Below are 12,702 nucleotides of genomic sequence, written 5' to 3'. Positions count from 1 at the left end.
GCCCCTTACATTTTATCTATTTTCATGGTTGTTCTTAGGAGAATGCTTGGTTTGGAAAAGCTAGTCCATCATAGCCAGATAGAAAGTTCTTCATGGATAACTTTGATTTTTAAAAATTAAAGCTAGGATTGTCAACTATACTTCAATTAAAAAAAAACAAACAAACCCAAAACAAAAAACTAAGTTTATGGACATTTCATATTTCAAACCTAGTTCACAAGCTATTAAATATGTTAATCTAAATCTTTTTAATCTAAATCTTCTATAACTTGTCTAATGAAGCATTTTTAAACTCCTTTTATAAATTTAATACTCAGTTTTTGGTTTAAATTCTTTACCTGATTCACTATTAGTTTGGTTTTCTAAATCATTTTTATAGCTAATTCTAAATCTTCCTGGAATTTAAATATAGTCACCCATTATGGAAGGGATTGTGTCATCCCAAAAAGTTTTGTTGGAGTTTATTTTCTTGGCTAATTGAGGGAGCATAACAACCAAGGGTATAAAGTCTGGAGCTATATCAGAGAAACTTCTCTTGTCCCTGACTGCCAGAATTAACCCCCTTTTTTGTAATAACTATGTCATAAACTCCAAAATAAAACAAAAACAAAAGCAGGGTGATGGTGATCATGTGGTCTGCCCCTAATCTTGAGTTGTCTCATAATCTGGTTTTCAAACCAGGCAAGTCTTTCTCCCATTCATCTTTCTTCTGCTTCATGAATTTTGATTAATTTTCATATTCTTTATTTACTTTCTAAATGTTTAATTGACAGCTAATTGGAATTTATGCATTCAGAGTTGTGTCTGCCTCCCTAATATAGTTCCCATGGTTGTTCTTATCACTGCAATATGGCCTATTCATTGGAAATGGAACTATATATTGCGTTCCAGTTTAAAACAGACTTGTTTTTAAAAAAATGCTTGGGTGCCTGGATGGCTCAGTCATTAAGCGTCTGCCTTTGGCTCAGGTCATGATCCCAGGGTCCTGGGATCGAGTCCCACATCGGGCACCCTGCTCTGCAGGAAGCCTGCTTCTCCCTCTCCCACTGCCCCTGCTTGTGTTCCCTCTCTCTTGCTGTGTCTCTCTCTGTCAAATAAATAAATAAAATCTTTAAAAAAATTGAAAAAATAAAAAATGCTTAATATATTTTATTGAATCTACCATATCTCAAAAAATTTTTTTTTAAGATTTTATTTATTTATTTATTTATTTATTTGAGAGAGAGAGTGTGAGCACACACATGGGAGGGGCAGAGGGTGAGGGAGAAGGAGAGAGAATCTGAAGCAGACTCTGCGCTGAGCACGGAGCCCATTGGACTCCATCCCAGGGCCACAAGGTCATGACCTGAGCCAGAATTAGGAGTCAGATGCTTAACTGTCTGAGCCACCCAGGTGCCCCCAAAATATTTTTTAAAAATTTTATTTATTTATTTTTATTATTAACATATAATGTATTATTTGTTTCAGGGGTACAGGTCTGTGATTCATCAGTCTTACACAGTACACAGTGCTCACCACAACACATACCCTCCCCAATGTCTTATCACCCAGCCACCCAGCCACCCCATCCCTCCCACCCCACTCCACTCCAGCAACCCTCAGTTTGTTTCCTGAGATTAAGAGTCTCTTATGGTTTGTCTCCCTCTCTGGTTTCTTCTTGTTCATCTTCTTTATCCATTCATCTGCTAATGGACATCTTTCTATGGTGCCAATTTATGATAACATTATCTGTTTTTATGGAGACAGAAAAGTCTATTCCACTTACTGCTGGATATAATATAATAGTCAACAGCTATTACTTGAAACTATCTTCAGTATTATAACCCTATTTTATATATGCATAAGCATAAAGTATCTTTTGTTCTAAGGCAAAAAATTTTTAAATCAACTTATGTGTGTAGCACTCACATAAATGTTCATTTGATTGAACATCTTCTTTTTCCATTCAACTGTTGTTGGACATCTGGGCTCTTTCCATAGTTTGGCTATTGTGGACATTGCTGCTATAAACATTGGGGTGCAGGCACCCCTATGGATTAAATACATTTGTATATTTGGGGTAAATACCCAGTAGTGCAATTGCTGGGTCATAGGGTAGCTCTATTTTCAGCTTTTTGAGGAACCTCCATACTGTTTTCCAGAGTGGCTGCACCGGCTTGCATTCCCACCAACAGTGTAGGAGGGTTTCCCTTTCTCCACATCCTTGCCAACATCTGTCATTTCCTGACTTGTTAATTTTAGCCATTCTGATTGGTGTGAAGTGGTATCTTATTGTGGTTTAGATTTGTATTTCCCTGATGCCAAGTGATGTTGAGCACTTTTTCATGTGTCTGTTGGCTATTTGGATGTCTTCTTTGCAGAAATGTCTGTTCATGTCTTCTGCCCATTTCTTGATTGGATTATTTGTTCCTTAGGTGTTGAGTTTGATAAGTTCTTTATAGATTTTGGATACTAGCCCTTTATCTGATACGTCATTTGCAAATATCTTCTCCCATTCTGTCAGTTGTCTTTTGGTTTGGTTGACTGTTTCCTTTGCCGCTTTTTGGGCCCCTGCTCGCAGAGAACTGGCCCAACTATGCCGCCGATCAGGGTTTATGGCAACCCCGAGCTGAGAGCCCATTCCTCGGCTCACTCTTTGTGGCTGGCTTTCCTGGTCTGATACCTGGGAGCTCTGTTACACTCAGGCACCCCCAGTCTTTCTGTGACCCCAAGGGTCCTGGGACCACACTGTCCCAGCGAGGGTTCCACCCCCCACTTAGCCACTGGAGCGACGTCCCTCAGCGGAGCCGACTTCTAAAAGTTTGGACCTTGTGCTCTGCTGCTCTATCACTTGCTGGTAGTGGCTGACGGAGACCCCCTCCCCCGCCGTCTATCTTCCCAAATACCTCCTCGGATTCACTTCTCCGCACGTCCTACCTTCCAGAAAGTGGTTGCTTTTCTGTTCAAAGAGTTGCTGCTATTCTTTTCTTTGATATCCTGTGAGTTCGTAGGTGTTCAGAACGGTTTGATCCCTATCCAGCTGAATTCCTGGGACCAGACGAAATGCAGATCTCCTACTCCTCTGCCATCTCGGACCATGTCTGCCCCCAAAATATTTTTATTTAAGCATGTAATCAGTATAAAAATGACTAATGAGGTATTTTACATTCTTTTAAAGTTAGAGCTTCATTTTTATTTTTTTTAATTGAGATATAATTGACATATACCATTATGTTAGTTTCAGGTGTGCAACATAATGATTTAATATTGTGTATATTGTGAAATGATCACCACAAAAAGTCTAGTTAACATCTATCACACACAAAGTCACATTCTTTTTTCTTTTTTTCCTTTTTTTAGATTTTATTTATTTATTTGACAGAGAGAAACACAGCGAGAGAGGGAACACAAGCAGGGGGAGTGGGAGAGGGAGAAGCAGGCTTCCCGTGGAGCAGGGAGCCTGATGCGGGGCTCGATCCCAGGACCCTGGGATCATGACCTGAGCCAAAGGCAGACGCTTAATGACTGAGCCACCCAGGTGCCCCTCACATTCTTTTTTCTTGTGATGAGAACTTTCAAGATCTGCTGTTTTAACAACTTTCAAATATACAGTGCAGTGTTGTTATCTGTAGCCACCATGCTGTACATTATATTCCCAGGACTTACGTATTTTATAATTGGAAATGTGTACCAAAATGGACTTGTTTTAAGTGTACTCTTATTGGTGTTTACAATCTCATTTATCTGGACTATCAACTTACTGTTGCTTTTCCCTCTACAGAAAGGCCAAAACTCTCCAGATGTCTTCCAATAATGATCAAGTTTTTATCCCAATGTCACGAAGAAACACCAGTGACCTCTCCAGGATGACCTCCAACAACCCGAAGACATTTACTGAAGTAGCCGTGTTAAGTTTTCATAACATTTGCTATCGAGTAAAAGTGAAGAGTGGCTTTCTTCTTGGTCGAAAAACAGTTGAGAAAGAAATCCTGACAAATGTCAAGTATGTGCATGAATTTGTATTAAAATAGTTTATTGACATACAGTGAGCTTTACAGGTTTTTGCTTATTGCAAATAAAGGTGTTACAAACATTTGTGTGCAAGTCTAATCAGACATATAGACACATGCTTTTATTTCGTGTGGCTAACTTGGAGTGAAATGGCTGGGTCACATATTAGGTATATGGTTAGCTTTAAAGGAACTGCCAAACTGTTTTTATTTATTTTATTGAAAAAATTTTTTAAAGATTTTATTTACTTATTTGAGAGAGAGAGAGAGATCACAAGCAGGGGGAACGGCAGGCAGAGGGAGAGGGAGAAGCAGACTCCCTGCTGAGCAGGGAGCCTGACATGGGGCTCGATCCCAGGACCCTGGGATCATGACCTGAGCCGAAGGCAGATGTGTAACAGACTAAGTCACCCCAGGCACCCCTGCCAAACTGTTTTTAAAGTGGTTGTTCCATGTGCATCAACTTTAGTTTGAGAAACTGAACAATTAATGTGTCATTTAGTTTTTTTCTGGGTATGCCCTGGGGTTCACTAGCAAGCGACTGGCTGTATGTATGATTTACTAGTTCTTGGTCATGGGGATATAATTGTCATCTCTGGAGCTTTAGTTTTCTGATCTTTGAAACAGAGAAGATGTGCGGCTGTACCTTATGAGCCAGACACTTTTAGGTACTTATGCACTTTATGTCCTTTATGTTCTAGATGCTAGAGTCAGGTAGTTGAAATGACAGTATGCTGTAAAAGTACTTTGGTTTTCAAATACACTTGTTTTAAATGAGTGGTCGGTTTATTTTTATTTTTTATTTATTTTTATTTTTTTTAAAGATTTTATTTATTTATTTGACAGAGAGAGAGATAGCGAGAGCAGGAACACAAGCAGGGGGAGTGGGGGAGGAAGAAGCAAGCTTCCTGCTGAGCAGGGAGCCCGATGCGATGCGGGGCTGGATCCCAGGACCCTGGGATCATGACCACAGCCGAAGGCAGCCGCTTAACAACTGAACCACTCAGGCGCCCCTATTATCATTATTGTTGATACTCTCATTGTTTCTGATTCGGTTAGTGGGAGACCTTTGCTTTTTTTAACTCATTCTTTTGACCTGTCCTCTCATTTGAGTATTTTTTGACACAGCAAGAAGTTTCAGACTCCCTGAATACTTACCCTGCTTCAGACCTGGAATCAGCTGTTGTTCCTTTTTGTGGAGGATGGTATTTACAAACCACGATCTGGGTGTTTGGGATATTTGTTGCTGTTGGGATGTCCTATGTGCTATGCCTTCTCAGTGGGTAGACCCAGGGAGCACATACCTGTATATATGTATACACACATGTACCTATACGTGTGTCTAAAACTTGCTATATCTACCTGTGTATATAGATTAAAACCTAGGACTTCTCATTAATACCTCCAATTGTAATCTAATACCCCAGCATTCTTTCCACATTTCTGTTTGTAAAACATCTCAAAAAGTGAAAACCGTGGCTCTCATTATCCTTGATACACTTACTGATTTGCTCACTTTTCTCTTTCTTTAATACAAGTAAATAGCCCACCCTTCAGCTGTCACCTCGCTTCCTCCCATGTCCCTTCACAGCCTGTGTTCTGTTACAGCTATTGAGTTTTTCCTACTTCTTGACGTTTTTTTTTTTGCAAACTTGTCTTTTTTTTTTTTACTGTAAGTAATTGTTATTTATAAAAATGCAGAGACTCACTTATTCAACAAATTTTAGACATCTGCTAGGTGCTTGACATTGTGCAAGATGCTAGTGACATAGATATATCCTCTGTTCTCAGAAACCTTCTAGTCTAATGATGGATTCAGACAAGTAAAGCATATCACTGTGTTATGCTACCGTGATGGAGGGATGGGAAGGCCCTGTGGAAGCCCCTAAACTTAAATTGGAGGGCCGGGGGCATGAGAGAGAAAGTGAAGAGTGTGTTATAGTGTGTGTGTGTGTGTGTGTGTGTGTGTGTGTGTGTAGAGCAGGGTAGGCAGGGATGGTGCTCCAAGCAGTGGGAGTGGCATGGACTTCTTCATAAAATGAGACCAGAGGATTAACCATTATGCACTAAAATGTAATCGATGTGACATGAGTCCTTCAGCTAGGTTTCACTTGATGTGTTCAGCATTTAGTGATCTACCCATTGTATACCACTGGCTGCATGCTATGGTGGGGTGGGTAGTAACACGAGATGACACCAATATTGTTTTTGTTTTTTAAGATTTTATTTATTTATTTGACAGAGAGATAGCGAGAGCAGGGAACACAAGCAGGGGGGGTGGGAGAGGGAGAAGCAGGCTTCCCGCAGAGCAGGGAGCCCGATGCAGGGCTTGATCCCAGGACCCTGGGACCATGACCTGAGCTGAAGGCAGATGTGTAACCGACGGAATCCCCCAGGGGCCTGAGATGACACCGTCTTGTTGACAGGGTTTTACAGTACAGTGAGGGACACTTTCCTGCACGCAAAGGCTGTAAAGCAGTAAATAAGGGTGGGAACTGAGTTTTGAGGGATGATAGTAGCGTGGAGAGCGGGGTGAGGAAACAAGGGAATTGTAGGCCATAAACCAGAACAGGGGTCAACAGCCTTTCTGTAAAGGACCTGCTAGTAAATATTTTCAGCTTTATGGGCCATACATCTGTGCTGCAACTACTCAGTTCTGTCACTGTAGCGTGAAGGCAGCTGTGGATGTAAATGAAAGAGTGTGGCTCTGTTCCAGTAACACTTTATGAAAACAGAGAACAGGTGACTAGCTCTTATCTTCTGATCCCTGGACTAGAGTGCAAACTCCACGTGGCCTAGGGATTTGTTTTATTCTCAGCTCTGTCCCATGTCCTAGAAGAGGGTCTTGTCATCCATAGTAGTCACTGGATAATTGTGTTGAATGAATGGAAGGAGAATTAGCCACTGCTCCCAACTGGAACTCTTTCTTGCATTTGTGATTGTACGTTATGGTTGTTTTCTGTAATGTTAGGGTTTAATGCCAAAGTAAACCCAACTCGGGGACCTGAAAGATTGTCCTAGAGTGTTCACATTCAGTTTTGGGTTAATCATTTAGGATTGGTTGGTTCTTATTTGAGAAGGTATTTTATTTTTTTATTTTTTTTTTAAATTGGAACTATATTTAATAAAATGTAACTTTTTATATTAAAATTACTTCAATAAGGCTTTAAATAATTTTCTCTAAAAATTGAAAATAAAAGAGATTACAGTTCAAAACAATTTACCATGGGAAGTTTCATGATTAAATGTAAAAATTCCCATGTCCTTTCTCCAAAATACATAAAGAAAAAGAAAATGTATGAAATAAAAAATGCATAAAAACATTTATAAGTGATATAGAAAATAAACTCATAATTTGAAAAGTCCTATATGACAGGAGCTTCAGGCATCACAGTATAATTCACATATGCTATAAGTCATTTCAGTAAAGAAAAAAAAAACAGTGAGCTTTTCTTTTACATAGTCCCAATCAATACACAGACTTCAAACTTTCTGAGGAGACTTTCATTAATCCACCATCACGCTCCTTTTATTCTCAGTTTCCACTGCTTTCAAAAAACATGAAGTCAACGAGAAAACATGCACCGAGCATCACAGCTTTCATTTTCACATCAAGGTCTAAAGGGAACTGGATGCCAAAGTTATCAGCATCTGTAAATGCTTCTCTCATGAAACCAGTCCACTGCTTGGAAATCTTTCCAACCACATTTTCTTCATCAAGAGATCTAATCTCAAAATCAACATCTGCACAACAGCTGCATAGAAGACATGGAGCAATAATTTTTAGTACATCCTCTCTCCTCTCATTTTGAATTGTAAACCTTGGCAGGCACGGGTGCCAGATCTGCGTAACATAACCTATAGGTACACCAGGAGGAGCATAGATTGCTATCTCCTGAAGACAGCAGGGGCAACAACAGCTGCCACACCTTAGTGGTCTCTCCAGAGTTATAACTTCTCGGCCCATATTATCAAGAATCCTCATGGTAAAAGGCCTAGAAGCCCCACAGCAATTTCGGGTACAGAAATCCGTATCCTCTGCTGCAAAGTAAATCCTTTGTCCAAAGCTGTTCTTAATTTCATATCTGTTATTACTTTCAAAACCTGTTAAGACTTCCAGAAGCTCAGTTTGCTGATGAATCAGTATCTGATCTATCTGACTTAAATATTCCAATCCAGGTGGACAGTCTAATGGAGGTGGTGGTTCTGGCATGCATGGTACCCCTGCAGGTCCACCTGGCTGATTATACACTGGCTGGTGTTGGACAGGAAAGCCTACTGGGCCAGCACCTGAATAATCAGCTGGCGGAATTGAGTAGCCAGCCTGAGGGCCAGGATAGCCAGCCTGAGGGCCAGGGTAGCCAACCTGGGGGCCAGGGTAGCCAACCTGGGGGCCAGGGTAGCCAGTATGTTCTGGAGGTCCTTGGAATGCTGCTGAAGGATATTCAGGGAGATGTCCAGGAGGTAAATTTGTTCCTGGATGAGGAGCATTCATTTGCCCACTTTGTTTTTCCATGATTTAAAGAGCTGGATCAGGTTCTTGCCAGGTTCTTCAGCGCGGCCGGAGAGGTGTACTGTACTAAGGGGGCACTGAGCCTGCAAGGAGGTTTCGGGCAGGAGACACCTGCCGGGCCAAAGAGGCTTGAGAAGGTATTTTAAAAACCTGGAAAAGTTTTCTGACAATGACATCTTAGTGAATAACAAGCTTATTTCTGGTTATTTAAGGAGAAGTTACTGGGTATCTATTTATGAAGAAGATGCATCAAGAGTTACAGATAAATGCATCTTGAGAGTTCACTCAACCAGTTTGTCTTTTTACATTTGGGGGCAGGGGAAGACATCACTGAAAGAATAAGAGATCTTTCTTTCTGTTCTACAGCTTGTTCCTGGTTTATCAAACTCATTGTATTTGTCCAGTGTTTCAGTGAGAGACACCTCAGTTCATGAGCAGAGTGAAAGCTACCTTTCACCCTAGCATCCACCAGCCATTTTATAGTTGTGACAATTTAAGCACAATAGTCAGTAAATGCTGAGGTCCTCCTTGGTTGAGGCACTGTGGTACAATTGCTTCGTGAAGTTTATCACTCATGGTTATATAGCCATAGATTGGCTTATGTGAAAATCATTACCTGGGAATGAGGTAGATTTCAGCTTTGGAACAGATACTGTTTTTTCTGTGGAATAAATTTTGATTTATCAGTTCCAATACAGATTGGGCATAGACACCAAGGTTTTGAAAGGGCTTTTTCAAGGTCTTTATTTTATCACACCTGTTTAACTGGAGAGGCCCTACTGTTTTCTTTTTCTTTCTTTCTTTTTAAATATATTTTTAAGAGATTTTATTTGTCTATTTTAGAGGGGAGGGAGGGGCAGAGCCAGAGGGAGAAAGAGTCTTAAGCAGATTCCGCATGGAGCCCGGAGCCGAACACCGGGCTCAATCCCAATACCCTGAGATTAGGCCCTGAGCCAAAAACAAGAGTCGGACATTTAACTGACTCTACCACCTGGGTGCCCCTGGAGAGGGCCTACTTTTAATTCTCCTTTCTCCAGTCCATTCTCCTTATCAGTCTACTGGTTGCCTTCAGGATAAAATTCAAACTACTTGCCTTTTTCTTCAGTCTGAGCACAGTAAACCCTGCCTTAATTTTTTCCAACTTTTTGCTCTCTTGAATATTCACTACCCTTAAACATCTACTTAGTTTGTTTGGGACGTGCTTTGTGTACTCCATGTCTATATATCCTTAAAGGTTGTTCCTTATAGAAAGTGGCATCTACCACTTCTATGCTGAGAATTTTCCAGTCCACTTACCTGATACTTTATAGGGAAGAAAATGATATATCCTGAGGGTGCATGTTTTACTTTCTTTTTTTAGAAAATATTTTATGTATTTATTTGACAGAAAGAGAGGCAGCCAGAAAGGGAACACAAGCAGGGGGGAGTGGGAGAGGGAGAAGCAGGCTTCCCGCTGAGCAGGGAGCCCGACGCGGGGCTTGATCCCAGGACCTCGGGATCAAGACCCGAGCCGAAGGCAGGTGCTTAACCAACTGAGCCACCCAGGTGCTCCCATGTTTTACTTTTCTAATTCAGTAAAAATTTTGTGAGGGTTAAGAATTGGTGTTTCGTTTTTTACCCCAGAGGTGCTTTATTCTTAGCCATTGAATTTCTACTTCACATATATTGTTTCTTAATCTGACTAGTTTTAAGTGGTGAGGACACTACTGGTAATTCTAGAAATCCATTGATTTATTAATTGTGTAGAACCTGACTAGGTAGCAACTGAGGTGATTTGAAGTAAATCAGTTAATGTCATCAAACATTAGTTAAGACTTGCTGCGTTCTTCACACTGGGTTAAGAGGGTGAATGTAACAGAGATGTTTAACCAGAATCTGTTACTTTAAGGAAACTTGAAATTTCAAAAAATATAAATGGTTTAGAGAAGAAGTAAAAGGAGTTTAGAGGGACCCAAGCCATTTTTCTTACAGGTCTTGACTAGTGATTAAGATCCTTTGTTTGCTGGACTTATGTTAATTGACATTTCAGTGTCTTTTTCATTTAAGCATTGGTTTGTGCTTGTTTTCTGTTTATAGTTTACTCACTTTCATTGAGTGTATTAGAAGCAGACCGTAAATTTATAGAACCGGTTTTGAAGCGGGCCTATAAATTGATATGTTCTGTGTTTACAGTGGCATCATGAGACCTGGCCTCAATGCCATTCTGGGACCCACAGGTGGCGGCAAATCTTCGTGAGTATAATAGCATAAGTCAGCTTTTTCTTTGCAGTTTTAATGTGCTTTTCAAGATGACTTTTATGTGAGTAGGTGTGTGTCGAGCATTCGCTGCATGTCTAGTGTGGTTCTAGGCGCTGTGGATAACATGCATGATGCTAGCTTGTGGTGGTCCCAAGAACTGGGAGATCTTACTTGGTCAGCTTACTAACAGGACACGATAACAGGACATGATTGGCATACAGCTGTCGGCTATGATTTGAGCTAATGGGGAGGGAAAGGAGAGAGAAAAAAATTCAAAGTGGGGAGATGGAGCCAAAGGGCTAAGTGAAGACTTGTGTCTTAGACAAAGGAGCACATCGTCTGACTTGAGACCCCCAAGGTCACACGACCTGGAAGGCTGTTTGGGAAGTCTGTGCTGGATCAGCCAGCGGGGACTTGTTCCGTGTTTCTGAGTTATATTGTAGTATATACTAAAAAAGGGAAGGTGAGAATTCAAAAATGTACGTAATTTTATGATGAATCACTAAATTCTACTCCTGAAACCAATTTTATCATGTAAGTTAATTAACTAGAATTTAAATAAAAATTGAACTTGAGGAAGTACCTGAAAAAAATATACATAATTTTAGGTGATCCGTGGACTTTCTTGATCGGTTAATATTCTAACTTAAGCAGAATTTGGATTTAGAGTAGCTGAGAGTTGGAGAAAAACAACAATGTATATGTCCTCTCACAGGTTGTTAGATATCTTAGCTGCAAGGAAAGATCCGAATGGATTATCTGGAGATGTTTTGATAAATGGAGCACCTCGACCTGCCAATTTCAAATGTAATTCAGGTTATGTGGTACAAGTAAGTATTTGTGGATTTGTATTTTAGCTTTCTTCTATTTCTATATGAGCGAGTGCCTTGGCTGATAGTTCACTGTACTTCCAGCTGACCAAATGACATATTCGTGGAACCAATTTTCTTCACACCAGCCTCTCATAATCTCCTGTTAAGATTCAGAGTGGTGTTAAATGAAGAGGCAGGAGAATCTGGAATATAACTGCTATACGGGCAATGATATCCATTCTAGTTATCATTTCCACAAGACACTATTTTCCCCTTTTGCCCTTCCCCTAGCTTAGAAAGCTGTTTTGCTAAATCCTGTATAAAGCGGTCTGGACATGTCTGCTAGGAGTAATCATAATTACTTGTGTCGGTTTGGATGTACAGATAGGGAATGAAAATTAGGCCATCCGGCTTTTTCAGCTGTCGGTGTTTGGAGTTGCTGTCATTTGTCTAACTGCAAGTTCATCATTAGCTAGGACTTTATGTTGGATATGTTATTCTTGTGGATTAAGTTACACGTACTTAAGGGTGATGGTATTAAAAAAGATCTAATATGTCTTGTTAAAAATGCCATTTTGCTTTAAGGATGATGTCGTGATGGGAACTCTGACAGTGAGAGAAAATTTACAGTTCTCAGCAGCTCTCCGGCTTCCGACAACTATGACGAGTCATGAAAAAAATGAGCAAATTAACAAGGTCATTCAGCAGTTAGGTCTGGATAAAGTGGCAGATTCCAAGGTAATGTGGAAAAACCAGACAGGATCATAGCCAGCAAATAGGATCTCACCTGTGCGGATACTCTAACTCTTCTTCAGAAGTTTTCTATAATATTGTGTGGTCAATAGTGGCTGCTGTCTGTAATGATGAGAAACAGGACTTGTTACATAATATGAAGATGGAAATTAACGAGAAAAAAAAATCTAAAAATATCTGAATCCTGGAAATGAAGTGTTTGGCAGGCTGGTCTGGTATATAGAAGAACATGAGGCCCTTTCCGTGTGACTACAGCTCTTGATGTTCTCCCACACTGTTTGTCATGTCTCAGCCACTGTCTTCCCACTAACTTTCCTTCTTCCTGTTTTCTTTCCCCTTTTAGCTCTCCTTCCTCTTCCTCCAGGAGACTTTGTTCCCTTGCTTTTGAGGTATATTT

The 12,702-nt window shown here is 40.4% G+C and overlaps 2 protein-coding genes across 5 annotated transcripts in view; one reads left to right on the top strand and one right to left on the bottom strand.

Moving 5' to 3' along the window:
* The window catches only part of ABCG2 (ATP binding cassette subfamily G member 2 (Junior blood group)), a 138,677-nt gene that overhangs the window by 92,454 nt on the left and 33,521 nt on the right, over positions 1–12,702 (top strand). For all 4 annotated transcript variants that reach the window (XM_027599824.2, XM_027599825.2, XM_027599822.2 and 1 more), the window contains 4 exons: positions 3,761–3,982; positions 10,675–10,734; positions 11,456–11,570; positions 12,138–12,290. In XM_027599824.2, coding sequence (XP_027455625.1) covers positions 3,780–3,982; positions 10,675–10,734; positions 11,456–11,570; positions 12,138–12,290 — 531 coding nt within the window. In that variant the 5' untranslated portion in view covers positions 3,761–3,779. The remainder of the gene's footprint in view (positions 1–3,760; positions 3,983–10,674; positions 10,735–11,455; positions 11,571–12,137; positions 12,291–12,702) is intronic.
* On the bottom strand, positions 7,102–8,514 carry LOC113925226 (phospholipid scramblase 1-like). Its single transcript, XM_035726375.1, has one exon. The coding sequence runs from the start codon at positions 8,503–8,505 to the stop codon at positions 7,525–7,527; it is 981 nt and encodes a 326-aa protein (XP_035582268.1). The 5' UTR covers positions 8,506–8,514; the 3' UTR covers positions 7,102–7,524.

The sequence above is a fragment of the Zalophus californianus genome, chromosome 2 (genome assembly GCF_009762305.2).
Source record: "Zalophus californianus isolate mZalCal1 chromosome 2, mZalCal1.pri.v2, whole genome shotgun sequence".
Classification (NCBI taxonomy): domain Eukaryota; kingdom Metazoa; phylum Chordata; class Mammalia; order Carnivora; family Otariidae; genus Zalophus; species Zalophus californianus.
The sequence above is the reverse complement of the archived record's forward strand: the minus strand, read 5'-3'. Positions and strand labels throughout refer to the sequence as shown.